Consider the following 20,412-nt stretch of genomic DNA (forward strand, 5'->3'; position numbering starts at 1 on the left):
TCCCCTGTCTGTCTTAATTTGTGTTTCCATTTCTCCTGCCCCTTCCTTCCCAGGTAAGAGGGGGGGAATCAGATCAATTCTGGTCAGAAACTTAGCCAGGCACGGGACTTGGGCATCTCCACCATTACGGGTAACCCTGAGGTTAAAGTATAGCCTAGGGACCCCTAGCATTAAGGACAGCATAGGAGCTCCTTTCACTTGATTTCCTACAGTTACATCGTGACACAAACAATGTTACTATTAGCTCCGTGTTTCCAGGTGAATGGTTTTTATGCTCAGGTGATCTTTAGCAAACTTCAGATGGGCAGCAATATTTATTTTGGAGAACAGGGGCTTTCTCCTTAAAATGCTGCCATTCATATGATTGTTCAGTGGACTCATAAACATTAACATAAGGTAGTATGAGAAAAGCCTTTAGTTACTTAAAGGTTACCTTGGGTTCCTATGTGATATAATGGACTATTATACGATTTGCTGTTGAAGTGATCTTTGTTTGTCAACCACTCCTGGAGAAAGTGTTATTGGTCTTGAATTTGGCCAATTTGTACACAATTTTTCTAAATGTGGATTGATGGAGTCCAAACTCTTTAGAGATAGTTATTAGAAATCTCCTTTTTTTTATGCCATGATACACTTCCAGAAAAATGTTGTGAAGATCAGACTCTGATATTTCCCTGTTCTTTAACCCCTTCCTGACCTACAGAGCTGCTCACCATTATTGACACCCATTCCTTTTTTTCATAGACTGTACAATATCTTCTAAAATAAATGGTAATGTACCAAGTTATATCCTCAGTTTTTTTTAAATTAATGGTCCAAGGTAATAAAACAATAAAACATTATTTGTCACTTACATGTGGCAATTTCAAAGAAGAAACAGAAAAAGGCTATAGTCACACAATCGTCCCGTTTTTCCACGGATGCATCCGTGTGACATCTGCATCCATTCCGTATATGGCCTGTGTGCCATCCGTGTGCCTTCCAGACATCACTAACTCAGTCAGTAATAATAAAAAAAAATGGACAACAAAGATATCTATTTTTTTTTAAAAAAACACTCCCCAAAAAACAAATTCGGGTCTGGCGTAATCCAATAAAGGGGTCCCACGACGATACATACTCACTGTCCCAGTCAATGAAGAGCAGAATGTTCTCCATTGGCTGGGAGAGCAGTGCAGTGACCTGAGGTAACATCTTAGGTCAGGCCAAGTCACCGCAGGACATGACGAGCGCCGACATCATGAGGATAGCCAAGTCCATTACCTGTGGTGATCAACTCTGCTGAACTCATAACGTCAGCGCTAGTCACTAAGAACCATGCCCGCAGCGATATCACTTCAAGTCTCACGGGAGCCCGTGACGTCACCGTTAGTCATAGTCTCAGGCTGCGCGTGAGACTTGATGTCAGAACGCGATATCATGGAACTTAGTGATGAGTACTGACAACACAAGTTGAGCGGAGATCATCACAGCAGGTAATGAACTGAGCTAGCCTCCTGACTGCAGCGCTGGTCATCCCCGCAGCTGCTCACACTCTGTGCAAGCAGCTTCGGGGCTGGTGGGGGAGTGGAGCACAGACTCTAGGGGCACCGATAGACAGAAGCCACATGGAAGTGCTTCTGTGTGGCTTCCGGGATTTGTAGGACCCATTGACTTACATTGTGTCACGGTCTGCATTTGCGGAATAGAATAGGACATGTTCAATAATAACGGAACGGACATACAGACACCGATGTGGTTTTTGTAGGAACTGATTGCACACGGAAGTGCTTTCTTGTGCCATCCGATCCTACACAAACCACATTGAAAAGATGGTCTTGTCAGTAGGTCCGCAAAAAAAGGAACTGACCAGAACAAACGGAACGGTCATCTGAATGAGCCCTAAACAGCATGTGCAGCAATAAAAGCACCCCTAACTAATACTTGGTTGTACACCCTTTGGCATTGATGACAACCTCCAAACGTTTCTTATAGCCATCTATAAGCGTCTTGTACTTCTCAGCTGGTATTTTCTCCCACTCTTCCTTTGCAGTTTGCTCAAGCTCTTGAATATTTGCTTTTACCAATGGCAGATTTCAGCTCACACCAAAGATTTTCAGTGGGACTGAGGTCAAGACTAATTGCTGGACGTTTTAAAACAGTCCATTTTTCTTTTTCAACCATTCCTGTGTTCTTTTCAATTTGTGCTTTGGGTCATTTTCTTGCTGGAAGACCCATGATCTTTGACTCAAACCAAGTTTTCTTACATTGGGTAGGACATTTCGCTCTATAATCTCTGTTATAATTCTTTGATTTCATGATTCCTGTAATACGATCAAGGTGTCCAGTACCAGAAGCAGCAAAGCAACCCCATAGCATTATGGATTCTTCACCATGTTTAACTGTTGGTAGGGGTTTTTTTTCCTTACAAGCTTCATTGCGCCGTCTGTAAACAAAGTGTCGCTTTGCATTGCCAAAAAGGTCTATTTTTGTATCATATGTCCACATAATATTTTCCCAGAAGAATTGTGCTTTGTCAAGGTACTATTTGGCCAAGATCAGTTGTTCCTTTTTATGTCCTTTCTTCAGCAATGGTTTCTTCCTTGGCCTTCACACATAATGCTCTGCTTGGTTTAGTGTGTGGAATTTGGTACTTGTTGAAACCATGACCCCAGACTGTTCCAGGTTGGCCTTCCGGTCTTTGCATGTTTTTTCCACCATTCACACCAACCTTCGAAGACCTCTCTTGTCTATTTTCCTCTTTCCCCCACATCCAGGGAGGTTCTTGACGATTCCATGCTTGGCAAACTTCTTAATAACATTGTGCACTTTTGAAAGTGGGATACCAAGGTCTTTGAAGGTGGCCTTATATCTTTTGGAAGTCTTGTGTTTGCTAATAGCAGTTCTGATGTCCCCAGACAGCTCCTGTGTCTTCACCCTTGTGACAAAGGAACAAGGCTACCACGTGGCTTTTTAAAACAATGAAGTCATAATTTGCTAATTCATGTCACATGGGCACTGGCAATTTATCACAAGAGATTCTCATTTGTGATTTACGTGAGTCGCACTGTGTTTCCATAGTAAATTAATATAAAGGACCAATACCAGAGTCACCGTAGCTTTTGGATTTTCTATTCTTCACTCCCATTATTTTTTTTGTTTTACATTGTTGTTTATCATTGGCTTCTTTGTATTTATAACGAGTGGTCTATACAGAACAACTGCTTCACTTGATTCATTTTATCCAGGAGATATTCCACATTATGTACTAAACTTCTTGGGTGCCAATAACTATGAGCAGGACTGTATAATTTATATGTCTGGTTTCCTTTTTTCATGCAAGCTCACAAGCTGAGTTTATCTAATTCCTGGCAGATATTGGCTGTGTTACACAGCCATAATCTGCCTCTAAAAACAGAGATGTTTAATGTGCACAAATCAGAGGGGGCCCATTGCCCAACACTCCACCCCATATTGTGATTCTGGGGTGCCATGGCAGCCGGGTGTTTGCTGAAGACTCTTGTCTGCAATTATAGCACACTTGTGAAGACCAGCTTGTAGCTGGCATTCATAGGAGACTTTTGTTTTGAAGTTTACAGTATAAGCAATGGGGCGATTGCAGTGGGAAGTCCTGTAACGGTATGTGCACACCATCAAGACGACCTACATCCTGGACACAGTGAGTCCTGTCCTGCAGGGCTGCCAGTGTTCTCTGCAGGAGACTGCAGCTGCTCGTGCCCACGATGAGGGTTCGGGCCACTGCGGTCTTTCTCTCTGTTCTCCCTATGGAGAACACTCATGTTTCCTCGGCAATAAATTGACATGCTGCGGCTCGGGAAGTCGCACCACAGGTCATTTTATGCTGCGGGAAAAACAAGCACAGTGGGCATGGGATTTCTATAACTCCCATCCACTGTCTTTCTTACAATACAGCGTTTTGGACTCAGTGAAAATATGCTGCATCCAAAATGTTGTGAATCCTCATCGTGGGCACGTAGACTAATGGCGGCGTCACACGGTATGAAATATTGGGCGATATGTTTTCGGGGTCTCGTCGTTAGTGACGCACATCCGGCATCGTTAGACATATCGTACCGCGTGACACCACTGAACGACTGTGAACGAGCAAAAATACTCCCCTTATCGTTGCTCGTTGACACGTCGTTAATTTTCAAAATGTCGGTCCTCCTTCTGTGCTCCGGTTGTTCTTCGTTCCCGAGGCAGCACACATCGTTCCGTGTGACACCTCGGGAACGACGAACACAGCTTATCTGTGTCCCCCCGGCAATGCGGAAGGAAGTAGGTGGGCGGGATGTTACGTCCCGCTCATCTCCGCCCCTCCGCTTCTATTGGCTGGCCGCTGTGTGACGTCGCTGTGATGCCGAACGTCCCTCCCCCTTCAGGAAGTGGATGTTCGCCGCCCACAGCGACATCGCTCAGCAGGTAAGTGCGTATGACGGGGGTAAACGACTTTGTGCGCCACAGGCAACTAATTGCCTGAGACGCACAAACGACGGGGGCGGGTACGATCGCTCGTGCGATCGCACGATAGATCGTACCGTGTGACGCCGGCATTAGAAAAGTTTTGAAAAATGTAGAAAACAATAAATAAAAAACATTTGATTTCATTGCATCTGTAAAAGTCTTATCTATCAAAATATAAAAATAAATAACTGACTAACTATGCTATAAACAGAATTGGTCATCAGTTTATTGGTCGTCAGAAGCAAAGAAAACAAACATCGTATTCACCCCAAAAAGTTATCAATAAAACATCAGCTTGACTATAAAATAAAAACTTTCCAATTCTATGGCAAGACAAGCAAATTTTTCTTATGAATTTTGACTGCTTTTGGAGGAGGTTGATGGACAGGTCTTCTCACATGTTCCTTCACCAGCAGCGATTGTGTTGTCTTAGGCTATGTGCGCACGTTGCGTAAATACATGCAGTTACGCTGCGCTTTGTAGCGCAGTGTAACTGCATGCGTCCTGCGTCCCCTGCACAGTCTATGGAGATTGTGCAGGGGCCGTGCGCACGTGGCGTTTTAGAGCGCAGCGCTTCGGCTACTGCCGAAGCGCTGCGTAAAAAGAAGTGACATGTCACTTCTTCCGTGCGCTTTGCCGGCAGCTCCTGCTCTGTCTATGGGAGGAGCTGCAGGCAGAACGCATGGAATCGGCTTCACTACGGACATTTCTGCAGCGATTTAAAGCGCACATGTGCTCTTCAGAACGCTGCAGAAATTTCTGCAGTGAACTGTACGCAACGTGCGCACATAGCCTTAATTGTACTGACCTGGAAAATCATATTACAAGGTCATTTTACAGCACAATGAACACCAAAAAAACTAAACCCCAAGAAAACAATTGCAAAATTGCACCTTTTTTTTTTTTGCACAATTTCAACACACTTGTTATTTCCCCCCATTTTTCAGTACAAAATGAATGGCGACATTCAGAAGTACCACTGATTCAACACAAATAAAAGGAAAAAACAAGCCCTCATATAGCTATGTTAAAGAAAAAAAAGTTATGGCTCTTAGAAGAAAAAAAAGTTATGGCTCTTAGAAGAAGGAGAAAAAGTAAACTAAAGTGCAAAGAAGGAAAATTACCATCTCTGAAAGGAGTTAAACAAATTTGGGTCACTCACACACCACCTAATCACTAAAGGCCATATGCAGGGCTAGGACAAGGTATTATGGTGCCCTAAGCAGATGAAGCTAATTGGGCCCACCCTGATGAACCCTCAGCCTCGAGCAAAGGAATCTGGTAAAGATTAAGGTATTGTAAGGTTATGGTGATATAGTGATGGTTGGCCTGGTACTGTATTCATGTAGTGATGATGGTTCTGGTGCTGTATTCATAACCATGACTAGAGGTGAGCGAACCTTCAGTTTTGAGGCTCGGGGTTCGGGCTCAGAAAATGACGTGAACATCCCCACAGTGAGTATCATGCTGTGCTAGTGTCTGAGTGCTGCGCAGCATTGTGCGATGTGGGATGTGTGTGATCGGCTCAAATTTGACTTACATTCTGCGTTCTAAGATGTATTGTTCACAAAGAAATTTAAAAAAAAAAAACACCACCCACCTATCTCCGGAAGTGTTTTGCTCTGGGCTTAAGATTCACAGCATTTGGAATCTTTTCCTGTTTTCCAGCACATTCCATGGTAAAATAAATAGTGTAATTCAAAACTACAACTTGTTAATGGAAAAACTAAATTTTGGTGTAAGGAGAGGAAAAAGCTAACCCAAAAAAATAAAAAAATTTCCATTGCGAGAAAGAGTAAAAGCAACAATAGGTCTTTCTCAGATGACACATTCCCTTTATGGGAGCATTGTGGTGATCTTTGCATGAAATTGTTTATTGCAGTGTTTTATGTTGAGGGTTTTTTTTTTATTAATGTTTTTTAGGCTATACCTTACTGTGGAAACCTTCCTGACACATTTGGCCCAGGAAGAACTGTGCTTGTAAAGGGTGAAGTAAAGAAAAATGCTCAAAGGTGAATTATCAGCTTATTATCTGGTTTAGTAGTTAAAACTAATTGTTTTATAAGTAGTGATGGGCGAACACTGACTGTAAAAGTCTGGATCCACACAGGATACCTGGTATCCGTGCACCAACCACGGGCTTGGAGTTCTCACCGAACTCTGGGTAACTCTCCGGATCCGGACACCCAGATAAAAAAAATAGAAAGGAAACAGAAAGAAAATAGGGAAAAGCAGGAGCGTTATGCTTACCGAGTCTCCCGTGTGACAGCAACACTACTTCTAGGGCTCCTCAATACCCTCATGCATATTCACTGCTTCCCCTGCCCACTGACAGTCCCAGCATGTGTGATTGGTTGCAATCAGACTGCGTTCCTATCCTATTTGACAGCATGTTTGACTGCGTATCTATAGTGGTGTAAAAATAAATAAAACATTGGCATAGGGTCCCCCCATATTGTGATACCCAGCACAAATAAAGCATACGGCTACAGGCTGCAGCCCCCAGCCGTGCTGTTATCTTGGCTGTGTGTCAAAATAAGAGGGACCCCCATGCAGCATTTCTTAAATTTTCCTTTAAATTATTTTAAAAACCGGTGTGCATTTCCCCCAATTTTGATACTCAGCCATGATAAAGCCAACAGCTGGGGGCTAGTATTCTCAGACCGGGAAGACCCATAGTTATTACCCCCAAACTCTCCAGATTTGACAAATTCCAGGCTGCTGTGAACAATGCTAGTATTCTGCTTTTGTGCCTTTCAGATATTTGCAGAGTTGTAATGAATATCACCCCTGAATTTAACAAAAAGTCACCCATTTGCAGGCAAATGGTACATTATATTTTTTACTTTCTGTAGCCTCAGTCCCAGTTGATTTGAAATGTCATGCAGCGTTAGTTTTCCCACTACAAATTTTGAGAGCATTAAAAGGGGGAGTTATCATCAGAAAGTGACCTATTAGATAACTATGGTTGTAGTGTTACAGGTAGTTTAATATATATAATTTTATTCTTTTTAATAAAAAAAAATGTGTAAGGCTAGGTTCACACACTGCGTTTTTTTGACGCTGCGTTTTTGTGCATTTTTTGCGGCAAAAACCGCACAAAAACGCACCCGCGGCAAAAAAATGCGGCAAAAAACGCACACGTTTTGCCGCGATTTGGTGCAGTTTTTTGCTGCGTTTTGCTGCGTTTTTGCTCACTGCGTCTTTATGCGTTTTTTATCAGTGAACAATGCCATTAAAAAGATTGTTGAAAAAAAAAAGGTCTGATGTCATTTCCTTCTTCAATATGTTCTTCAGTCTCCGCTAGTGTATGCAATAGAGCAGACAGCTGCAGAACTACAAGGCTCAGCATGCTCCATACAGGACTGTATGCTGGAGGGAGAGGCAGAGGGAGCAGAACTACAAGGCTCAGCATACTCCATCCAATAGTGTATGCAGGAGAGCAGACAGCAGCTGCAGAACTACAAGGCTCAGCATCCTCCATTCAGGACTGAATGCAGGAGTTTTTTGCCCCCCAAAAAAATGACACGGGCTTCGCCATATTTTTGTATGCTAGCCGGGTATAGCAGGCAGGTACAGGCTGCCCCCAACCCCAGCTGCCTATTTGTACCTGGCTGGGAGCCAAAAATATAAGGAAGCCCTTTTTTTTATATTTCATGAATTTCATGAAATAATTTTAAAAAAAAAATGACGTGGGCTTCACCCAATTCTTGAGTCCAGCCGGGTACAACTAGGCAGCTGGGGATTGGAATCCACAGTGCAGGGTGCCCATGCTTTCTGGGCACCCCCGCTGTGAATTGCAGTCCCGCAGCCACCCCAGAAAATGGCGCTTTCATAGAAGCGCCATCTTCTGGCGCTGTATCCAACTCTTCCAGCTGCCCTGATGCCGGGTGGCTCGCTGGGTAATAATGGGGTTAGGGCTAGCTGTATAGCTGGCCCTAAGCCCGAAATTCATGGTGTCACGCCAATATTAGACATGGCCACCATGAATTTCTAGTAAAGATAAAAAAAAACACAACACACAGAAAAATATTTTTATTAGAAATAAAACACAACACAATTAGTGACTCCATCTTTATTGAAATAAAGAACCCACCCCCCTCCGCAGTAATCCTGGGTCAAGGGTCCCGCGCCGTCCAATCCGGATCCAATATCATCTGGTCGGTTTGCTGGAAGGCAAAGCGATCAGATGATGTGTCAGGTTCTAGGGGCTGAAGCACATCACACATCAGCTGATTGTATAAAAGCCGTTTATACAATCAGCAGATGCATCGGTGCAAAAAAAATACTCACTTATGTGCTGATTACCGGCAGCTCCTGGAGCGATGGGGCGGGAGTCTGATCCCGTCCGATCGCTGCAGCAGCTGCCGGTAATCAGGGATGAAGTCTCCTGACGCATCCGCTGATAGGTTAAACCGGCCGGGTGCCCGCGTCACCGCGATACTTACGATCAGCTGATGCGTCAGGTGACTGCATCAGGTGATCCATCGCCAGGTCCTGCATCTATCGGAGGTGTCCTGGCCGTCTGCACACACCCGGAGCGGCGATACCGTGAGAGGAGATGGGAGCGAGCATGGCACCGGGAGTCTGCAGACAGGTGAGTATGACTTTTTTTTTTTCTACTGTTCACTTTTGTTTTAGCAGCCGCTTCCACCTCCCGCCCGAACATGACGCCGCACGGCAGCAGACATACACAGGACTGGAGGTGGAAGCAGCAGTGACGGTACCGGGAGGATTTACACTTCTGTGTTTACTGACAGAAGGAATCCTCTTCCTGTACATGTCACTTTGCTACCCACCTCTTGCGTTTATAGATGCGTTTTTGGTCTTAGAAACGCACCAAAACGCAGCTATTTGCATTTCTCATTGCGTCTTTCAACATCCCATTGCACTCAATGGATGAAAAGCGCAGTGAAAAACGCGGGAATAATTAACATGCTGCGTTTTTGTGGCACCACAAAAACGCAGCTGAAAAAAAACGCTGTGTGGGGACAGCAAAAATGAAAACTCATAGACTTTGCTGGGGAAGCAAAGTCTTGCAGTTTTCTGAGCAAAAACGCACCCGAAAACTGCGCAAAAACGCCGCGAAAAACGCACTGTGTGAACTTACCCTAACCTTGCAAATATCACACTGATCACGGAAGATTTTGTAATTCAAGAGGAGTCCATATTATCAAAGGCAGGATTAGAATGATAGGTAAAACCTTTACTCACAATTGATACACAGGATTCGCCATCACAATAGGTGACGTCACGTCTGACCCTGCTCCCCTTCCCTTTCACAATGATCTTTACACACGCTCAATAAACACGAATACAAAAGATAGCTTCAGGATCCGACCATTGCAGCTAATGTGCATGTGTTATTTCCTGAAACAACAGGAAGAAAGAGTCTAAAACAAAGCCTCAGTGGCCAGTGTGGAAATGGCAAGATTTCTATTTTTTTTATTTTTAATACAGGCTGTGATATGTAAAAAAAATTAAAAAATATGACATTTAAAAAAAAAAAGTCGTACATTTAACACAAACACCTGATTTAAACAATAGGTAATGTTCTGAATAGATCCCCATTAAGTGAGTGGCATCCTTTTGGCATCAGTCATGTGATACATCAGCTTATCTACAAGTGTGCAATTGTAGAGAGAAAAGACCTCGCGTCACCACACATAGGTGCTCAGGAGAAAGAACGTTAACAAAGGAGGGTAACTCCGGCACACTAATCGTTTCCAGTGAGTATTTGAAGTAAATACACGAAAAAATTGATTTCAGATCCTTTTCTTTTATTAGTGCAAAAAAATCGTGAAGAAAGTGCTGTACAAAATAATGTCCATCAGGTGACGACGTTTCGGCCTGAAAGGCCTCCCTCAGGTCGGACAGACTAGATTCAACAGGTAATATGTAGGGTACATATGTACGTAATCAACCATATATATATATTTATAGTCACAAAGGTCGGAGCGGCAGTAGTATGCAGGGTTATTCAATTAAAGATGAGTATTTGCAGCAGTTTACTGTATATGGAGGAAACTGATCAATCAGGCAATCAAGTAGATGCTTTTATATTGTGACTAGGATTGAAGACAGGAGAGTGGATGTCCTCAGGGTTGATAAGGATGATCTCAATTGGTATATGCAAATTCCGCACGGTCAGGTATCACATAGGAAATGTGGGTTTCTGTTGGTATATTGCTGTACCTGAGTTAAAGAGCAAAGGAAATTTACCGCATCAGCAGGAAAGTATACCACATCAGCAGGGAAGTATCCCAGGTAAACATATGTGTAGATAGATTGGCAGATGTAGGTCTCGGGATGGCTGTGACTTCAAGGGGTTAACTTGGGAGAGGGGTCCATAGGTAATGATTGGCAAAGAGTCCAGAGACTACCAGGCTGCAAGTGCCTGTGGTGCAGTGGTGGTAGCCGACCGAGCGTCCTGTGCGTCCTGTGAGGACCTCACAATAAAACAAAAGGATCTGAAATCAATTTTTTCGTGTATTTACTTCAAATACCCGCTGGAAACGAGTTACCCTCCTTTATCTACAAGTGCTGTAAAGCCTATAGGATGGCGTCTTCTGCAGTGTCACCAGGATTTAGCACAGTTATTGTTTTCTAATGTTATCCAAATTGATTACATATGTGCTTTTCTAGCAATTGCCTGCTTATTATTTTTTATGAGTTGAAATATTATCTTTTTATTACCATGTTTTCATGGTTTTGTTGGGGTTTTTTTGCAACAGATTTTCTATTGATCTTAAGCCCAGTGACTCCCAGGACATTGCTTTGCACTTGAATCCACGCATGAAAGAGATGGTTTTCGTCAGGAACACATACTTGTCTAATAGTTGGGGACCAGAAGAACGGTTACTCAGTGATTTCCCCTTCTTTCCAGAAATGTATTTTGAGGTTAGTTTGGATTGATTGAGGTTTTCCAATATGGAGTTATGTATTTTAAATATAATAAAATACCTCTAAGATATGAGAAGGTACTTCTCGTCCATGCCATTTGGGGACACAAGACGTTTGGTAAGAAACTAAATGCCACAAAGAGGCGAATATTAAGTACTGTATTTTTCGGACTATAAGACGCTCCCTGGTTTTAGAGGAGGAAAATAGGAAAATAAAACTTTAAGCAAAAAAATGTGGTCATGACACACTGTTATGGGGCGAGGATTTGCTGCTGACACTGTTATGGGGGTAATGTCCCCAAATTCTCTACTAAGGTACCCCATCCTGGTAATAATCCTCCTGCCTTGTATATGATCCTGCTATAAACCCCCCATCCTGCTCATACACCCCAATCCTGCTTATATACCAGCATCCTGCTCATATTCCCCCATCCTATTCATATACTCCCATCCTGCTCATATACTCTCATCCTGCTCATATACCCCCATCCTGCTCATATACCCCCATCCTGTTCATATACCCCCCATCCATCCTGTTCATATACCCCCCATCCTGTTCATATACCCCCCATCCTGTTCATATACCCCCCATCAGTCCTGCTCATATACTCCCATCCTGTTCATATACCCCCATCCTGTTCATATACCCCCCATCCTGTTCATATACCCCCCATCCTGTTCATATACCCCCCATCCATCCTGCTCATATACTCCCATCCTGCTATATGCCCCCATCGTGCTCATACCATCCTGGTATATGGCCTGTATCATATTGCACAGAGAAAAAAAAACAAATGTTTATACTCACCTTTTCCTCACTCCCTCCAGCACCGATCATCTTCGTCTCTGCACCCCTGACCTGTGTGTGTGGAGCCGTCTTCCTGCAGCATGCGATGTCTTCCTGTCTGTGCCGGTCAGCTCATCAGCACAGATCAGCTGACCGGCACAGACAGGAAGACATCGCGTGCTGCAGGGGGACGGCTCCACACACGGGGACGGGTGAGTACACTGATTCACTGCACCCCGCGCTGATAATGACGCGCAGGGGGCAGTGAATACAGCCGCACATGATCACTCCAGGCTGTAATTGCCAGGGGTGATCATGCGGACCGGCTCTTTACTATGCGCGCGTCCCCGCTCGTCCTCCCGCCCACCTGTCAGCACCGGCTTCTGCGCTGAGAAATGGGCGGGAGGATGGGCGTGCATATGTAATGAGCGGGCACATGTGGTCACAGCAGGCTGCTACAGCCTGCTCGTGCCCCCGATGACCCGCTCCACCGCAGCACCTCATTCCCCGCAGCCACAGTCAGACCATAAGACGCACCCCCAACTTTCCCCCAACATTTGGGGGAAAAAAGTGCGTCTTATGGTCCGAAAAATACGGTAATTAAAGGGTTTGTTTAATATCATTAAATGGGTAAAATTACAAAGTGTTTGTAAAGACAAGCAACTCTGCTATTTACTTGACATAAAAAATCAATTTCATTGTCAAGAAGAGAGGGCTTTTTAATTCTGTAGCCTACGGCACATTGCCAAGGTTATTGGCCACCTCATAGGTGGCCAGCCTTCTAGACATTGAGTGTGCACTTGCAAAACTGCCTCTATGTCTATGCGCTTCTCTTATTCTACAAAGTCAGAGATGCCTCTGCCTGCAGAATCAGAGTGCTCTGACAAGCGGCTCAGCCATGCTGACGGCTCATAGTGTCATTTTCAGGAGTGTATTGCCCGCAATAAGCAGAAAGTCAGGAGGCAGGGGAGCGGTGTGCTCCTGAAGATAGGAACATGCAACAATCACTTTTCGTGTTCGCTTGTCCCACTTGCTTTACCCCTCCTGCAGCCAAGCAGTAGGCAGACATACCTGCTCAGCGGGTACATTTTTTTTTGTTTTTCCATGGTCTCTCTTTTAGGTTGGTAATCACCCTTTTACTCCACAGAAGGAGGGAGTATAGTGCATTGTAACCTCACAGTTATAGGGTCCCGCCTTCAGAAGAAAAGATGGCCGAGCTCAGCTAATTGTGCTGCGGCCCCTCAGCTTTATGGTCAACTAACTCTCCTAAATGTATCCCTGTGCAGTCCCCACCACAACCAACTTTAACCAAAGTATTCTATGTAAGTAAATATTTTTTATTTTGGATTAAAATCCATACAATTTTGTGTGGCCAAGGCCGTATGTAGATGCTTTACACCGGCTTATGTCACTAATGTGGCCCCCAGTTTCAATGCTGCAGTTGGGGGACAAGGGACTAATTAGTCTTTGGCTTTGGTGCCTGAATTGGCCTAAAGCTCTGTTGGCCAATTATGTCACACGACCACTTGTTCAATGGGACTGCCTGTAGTGTTAACTAGAACTGCCTTCACTTCCATCAGAGGTTTAGTACCAGCAGCCTTCTCTCTTTTCTGCAGTTCCAGCACATACCATTTCTGAGGATCCTGCTATTTTGGTTGACCAGGTAGACTCTGCTGTTGCCGATTTCATGTTTGCCTTGTCTCATGCACATGTGCGTCCTGTAGCTGACCCCCTGCTAGCCGGTAATTGTCTCCTCACTCTTGTCTGTCAGGAGTTAATTCTGCTTTTTGTATAATGAGAAGCAATTTAACACTTGACCTCCAGAGAAAAAGGTATGAAAAACGGCACTACCTTGACAACAATGTGCGTCACTTACCGCACCATGTGTATCGCATTCAAGACTCCCAATATGTTAGGTGGTGCTCAGCCTTCAACTCCCAGGTGCAAGACGAACAAATGTCTGTGTACCAATCAGATCAGCGACACTTAGTCAGTAAAAAAAAAAAAAACCTTTTCTTCGTAGAACTTCATAAAATAGCAGTCACAATGTTAACAGAGTGAATGAAGGAGGGGGAAAGACCGGTGCAATAGGCTGGACGACAGCCGTTCTGCGCAGCTCAGCGCTTGTATGGGTCCACCGTAGACTGGTAATATCCAGGAAAAATATTAAACTAGCAAGTGAAATTTAACCAAACCAATAAACTGGGTTACACTTCAGTAAGTAACTGGTTAAGACTCTGTGCACACTAGAAAAAGGATTTTTTTTCTCAAGAAATTTCTTGAGTCTAAAAGATTAGCGCACTTGCGGTCAAAAACCGCACCAATAACGCACCGAAAACCACATACGTTTTTACCGCGGTTTTGTGAGTTTTTGGTGCGGGGTTTGGTGCGTTTTTTCCGCAGGTTGGTCCTTGCGTTTTTTTTACCATTATCTATGGCAAATAACGCAGGTACCTGCCGAAAAGAAGTGACATGCACATTTTTTTTCTCAAGAAATTCTGCAGAGAGAATGTTCTTGAGAAAAAAACGCAGTGTGCGCACAGCTATTTTTTTTTTCCATAGGTTTTGCTGGGGAATGTCTGCAGAAAGGTTACAACCATTTTCTCAAGAAATTTCTGCAGCAAAACTGCAAAAAAAACGAGGGTAAAAATGCAGTGTGTGAACAAGGCCTTAAAGGGAACCTATCAAGTGCAATATGCACCCAGGACCATAAGCAGTTCTGGGTGCATATCTATAATCCCTGCCTAACTGTCCCTGTATCTAGTAGCATAGATAAAGGTCTTTAGAATAAGTACGGTATTTATAAAGATCCTTTAGGATATGCTAATGAGCGCAGGGACTAGTCACAAGGGATTTAGTTCCTGTGCTCATTCCGCCCTTATAGCATGTTATCACGCCCACTGGGACATGCTATTCAATGCCTATTGCCCAGCATCATCAGCAGTGACGTGCATACCTGTGTCCATTGTCAGAGCATCAGATGTCTGGCAGTGTGCATGATCAGAAGTCACCGCACTTCCGGTCATGAGCACTAGACCTCTCTGAAGCCAGGACGCGTACATCCGGCTTCATAATGCACATGACTGGAAGTGCCGAGCATTCTGATCATGCTCCCTAGCCGGCATCTGACAAAGGACACACGTACACGCTTCACCGATGATGACGCTAGGCAATGGGCATTGAATAGCATGTTAGCACACCCCAGTGGGCGTGCTAACATCCTAAGAGGGTGGAATGAGAACAGGAACTAACGCCCTTGCGACTAGTCCCTGGCCTCATTAGCATATTATAGAAGGGCTTCAGAAATACCTTTTCTAACGATCTGTTTGTTTATTTATGCTACTATATACAGGGACGGTTAGGCAGGGATTAGAAATACACACACAGAACTGCTCGTGGTTCTAAGTGCATATTGCACCTGACAGGTTCCCTTTAAGGACAATGGTATAAGCAATATAACACTGCAATCAATTTAGGAAAATGTCAAAGGGGCTAGAAAACAGTTAAATAGTTGTTGTATATACAGTAGTAAGTATAATGCCATAAAGAAGAACCAAATTGACAGCTATGTAAGGGAATAATACAAAAAGTAGACAAAATGATAGCAGCTTATATGGGCTATAGAATTGGGTAAATAGCAAGATGCTCTAATTGCATCCAAGTGTGAGATTACAATAGTGGTATCAAGAAATTAATAAAGTGCTGGTGCATTATGAGAATATATTAATAGATACCAGTTGCTAATAATACCAACAATTAATAGAAACAAGCACTACATACACTACAAACCCGAGATGACCGAACAAACAGTCAAAATAGCATACCTGTAATACTTGTCCCGAATATGGACCCCCACTCCCCAACACACATTTCACCTTGCTTCCTCAGGGGAGCATGTATGGTTTGGTTAAAATTCCCTTGCTAGTTTAATATTTTGTCTGGATATTACTCCTCTAACTTATTATTTGCATATTTTACCCTTTATATCTTATTTTTAATGTTTATCAATAAAAAATATTTTCTTCGGCGCTCCATTGGGAGACCCAGACGATTGGGTGTATAGCACTGCCTCCGGAGGCCACACAAAGCAATTACACTAAAAAGTGTAAGGCCCCTCCCCTTCTGGCTATACACCCCCAGTGGGATCACTGGCTCACCAGTTTTCTGCTTTGTGCGAAGGAGGTCAGACATCCATGCATAAGCTCCACTGTTCAGTCAGCAGTAGCTGCTGACTATATCGGATGGAAGAAAAGAGGGCCCATACTAGGGCCCCCAGCATGCTCCCTTCTCACCCCACTTGTGGTTTGTAAGGTTGAGGTACCTATTGCTGGTACGGAGGCTGGAGCCCACATGCTGTTTTCCTTCCCCATCCCCCTGAGGGGCTCTGAGGAAGTGGGATCTTTCCGGCCACCAAGCCCTGAGGCCGGGCTCCATCCACAGACCCATAGAACCTGCTGGATGTGGAGCGGGAGTGCCGTTCAGGGACAAGGCCCTGCAACTTTCAGGTACTCTGTGTCCCCGTATGGCAGGCCACGCACACTCCAGGCTTGCTGGGTGTGCTAGTGCGCCGGGGACTGTAGCGCTGTGCGCTGGGCTTATAGTCCCTGCAGATTACTGGGGGACTTTACGTGTGGGGACCGCCGCGCCGACCGCCCCTGAAGCGGCGGCGCAGCTGCGACTTGTAGTGCGCCGGGGACGCGCCGACCGCGCTTTTACGGCGGCGGCGCTTCTAACTTTAGTCCCCGGCTTTTGCGGCCTAGCGCCGCTTCGTTCCCGCCCCCACCCTGTCACTCAGGGACAGGGAGAGACGCTGTTCTATAGCAGCGCCGAGGGCTGGAGACTTATTTGCATTCTCCAGCCCCCTTTACTAGACACAGTGGGCGCCGGGTTCCCGCTCTTGTCTCGGGCACGCCCTCGGCCCGCCCCTCTCCTCTGGACGCCGGCAGCCATTCCGGCACGCAGAGCGGGAAAACGGAGACACTGAGCTACCAGTACAGGATTCCGGCGCCACACTCCCGCTTTCGTGTGGGCGGTAAGCGGCAACTAAAGTGCTGACCCACTAATGCCGAAGTGTCCTGTTGTACTTTTGTACGGTCGCTATTCAGGATGCAGACCTAGAAACAGCAGCAAAAGATCAGGGGTGCTAAAGCACAGACTCTATATGCTGCTTGTCTTACATGTGCTGCAGTGTCATGTGTCATATGCTTGTATGTTTTACATTGCACTGTAAGGGCTATTCTTGGCTGTCTACCCGCCTAGATGGCTAGACAGCGGCAGCAAACAGCAATGGTGCTAAGGCACAAGCTTTCAATGCTGCTTGGATTGCATGTACTGCAGAGTTTATTTTCATGCTTGTACATTCACTGCATGTCGCTATTCTTGGCTAATGCTCCTTGATGACTAGACAACAGCAGCAGAAAAGCAAGGGTGCTAAGGCACAAGCTTTCAATGCTGCTTGGATTGCATGTGCTGCAGTGGTTATTTTCATGCTTGTATGCTATACATTCACTGTATGTCGCTTTTCCTGGCTAATGCTCCTGAATAACTAGACAACGGCAGCAGAAAAGCAAAGGTGCCAAGGCACAGGCTTTCTATGCTCCTTGTACTGCATGTGCTGAAGTGTTTATTGTACTTCATGCTTGTATGCTATACATTGCACTGTACGGTCGCTATTCTTGGCTAATGCTCCTAGATGGCTAGACAGCAACAGCAAAAAAAAAAAAAAAAAAAAAAAAAAAAGCATGGGTGCCAAGGCACAGGCTTTCTATGCTGCTTGTACTGCATGCGACTGTTCCAGGACCCCCAGTGTGAGCAAATACTCAACGGGGTCTCTGCTACAGGTGGCCAAAAGAACCACCTGTGATCCCTGTCCAGGGACAAGGACGGAGTTGCAGTTTCCGCTGATATATTGTCTGTGGCTATGACTAACATCTTACAGACTTTGCAGTCCAGACAGACCTTGGGCAATGTTGATTCAATGCCCCTGGCCACCCTGATTTCGAAACAAATCATGGCTCTAGGAGGGTCCCATGCATCCCAGGGTGCAGGCTCTGACACGGACGACAGTCCCAGACGGCCTAAGCGAGCTCCCTAAGAACGGCCCTCGACTTCATCACAGTACTCTCTGTATGACGAGGCAGATGTAGCTGTTCAGGACTCTGATCCTGAGACCGCTCTCAATCCGGATACACCGGATGGTGACGCTATAGTGAATAATCTTATAGCGTCCATCAATGGAAGGTTGGGTATTTCTCCCTCAACTCCTCCAGTGGAGGGGTCAGCTTCACAGCAGAAGAAATCCCTATTTCGGTATCTCAAGCGTATATTGAGTACTTTTCTGGTCACTCTGACTCCAGAGAAGCAGTCCAGGAACATCACGCTTATCCCGATAAGCGTTTCTCCAACCGTATTGAAGATACGCGTTGTCTCTTCCCCCCTGACGTGCTCAAGCGCTCCAAGGGTGGATCCCCCAATCTCCAGGCTTGCAGCTAGATCTATAGTTGCAGTGGAAGATGGGACTTCACTTAAAGATGCCATTGACAGACAGATAGCCCTATCGGCGGGTCGGTTGCCCCGGCATTCGCAGCCATAGAGGCACTCCAAGCTATTTCAGCTAGTATTGCGCAGAGGGACGCGGTCACATGTACATCTTGGCCGCAGTAGCGTCCTTCACCTCGCAATGTCGGCATTACGACTCAAGCTGTTTATGCTGTCCTGGACTCTACGAGCCGTACGTCAGTGGCGTCCGCCAACTCCGTGTTGTTACGCTCCTAGTGTTAAGGGATTGGAGTAGATGCTGCTTCCACAAAAGTGCTTAACCAGATTGCCTTTATCTGGTGACAGACTGTTTCGTGAGCGGTTGGATTAAATCATTCCACTGTCCAAGGGTACGGATTCTTCCTTACCCCAGCTATCAAACAAGACCCATCAGGAGAAGGGACAGTCGAGGTTTCGGTCCTTCCCAGGCTCGGGCACGTCCCAATTGCCCTCGTCCAACAGGACTCAAATGGCTCAGAGGGGCGCAGGTTCCTGGCGGGCTCAATCACGCCCGGAGAAGGCAGCCGGAGGAACCGCTACCAAGGCGGTTTCCTCATGACTTTCAGCCCTCTCTCTCCGCGTCCGCGGTCGGTGGCAGACTCCCCCGCTTTAGCGACATTTAACTGCCACAGGTCAATGGCCGGTGGGTGAGAGACAGTTTGTCGCAAAAACTTCCTCACCGGCCGAGCCGAGGCTCTTCTGCAGGCAGTAGGAGTCGTAATCCCGGTTCCTCCTCAGGAACAAGAGACACTTTTTACTCCGATCTGGTCGGGGTGACAAAATAGGACGACTCCTTCCGTTCCGTCCTGGACCTTAAACTGCTCAACAAGCACGTGAAAACCAGGCGGTTCCGGATGGAATCCCTCCGCTCCGTCATTGCCTCAATGTCTCAAGGAGATTTCCTAGCATCAATAGACATCAGGATGCTTATCTCCACGTGCCGATTGCTCCAGAGCACCGGCGTTTGCTACGATTCGTTATTGAAGACGAGCATCTTCGGTTCGTAGCCCTACCCTTCGGTCTGGCGACAGCCCCACGGGTTTTCACCAAGTTCATGGCAGCAGTGGGACCACTCCCGCACTCTCAGGGTCACCCTGTGATCCCTTACTTAGACCATCTACTTGTCAAGGCACTCTTTTAAGAGGCATGCCAACACAGCCTGAACATGGCGCTGGAGACTTCCCAGAGTTTCGGGTGGGTCCTCAACTTTTCAAAGTTAAACCCAATCGCTGGCATATCTTAGCTTGGGGTTTCACACTCCCTCAGCGATGGTGAAGCTTCCACTGGACAAACAGCGGTCACTACAGACGGGGGTGCAGTCTCTCCTTCAAGGAGACACCTCATCCAGAGGCAGTCCCTTTCACGCAGTTTCATCTGCGTCCACTTCAATAGAACATTCTTCGCTAATGGGAGGGGTAGTCGATGTCCCTACACAGGAACGTCCCCCTTTCTCAGACGATCAAGGACTCTCTTCAGAGGAGTCCACTCTTCAGATCAATTGTCTGGAGCTCTGGGCAGTGCATATGGCACTGCAAGACTTCCTGCAGTGGCTGGAAGGCAAACAGATCCGAATTCAGTCGGACAATCCACAGCGGTGGCATACATCAACCACCAAGGCGGACTACGCAGTCGGCGAGCCTCCCAGGAAGTCCGCCGGATTCTGCTAGGGGTGGAAGACAGAGCATACACCATATCCGCAGTTCACATCCCGGGCGTAGAAAA

At 45.7% G+C, this 20,412-nt stretch overlaps 1 protein-coding gene across 2 annotated transcripts in view; it reads left to right on the plus strand.

The window, feature by feature from the left end:
• Nucleotides 1–20,412, plus strand: part of LGALS8 (galectin 8) — a 91,705-nt gene that overhangs the window by 65,181 nt on the left and 6,112 nt on the right. For both annotated transcript variants that reach the window (XM_075339491.1, XM_075339492.1), the window contains 2 exons: nt 6,388–6,476; nt 11,199–11,364. In XM_075339491.1, coding sequence (XP_075195606.1) covers nt 6,388–6,476; nt 11,199–11,364 — 255 coding nt within the window. The remainder of the gene's footprint in view (nt 1–6,387; nt 6,477–11,198; nt 11,365–20,412) is intronic.

This window comes from Anomaloglossus baeobatrachus, chromosome 3, assembly GCF_048569485.1.
Source record: "Anomaloglossus baeobatrachus isolate aAnoBae1 chromosome 3, aAnoBae1.hap1, whole genome shotgun sequence".
Lineage (NCBI taxonomy): Eukaryota > Metazoa > Chordata > Amphibia > Anura > Aromobatidae > Anomaloglossus > Anomaloglossus baeobatrachus.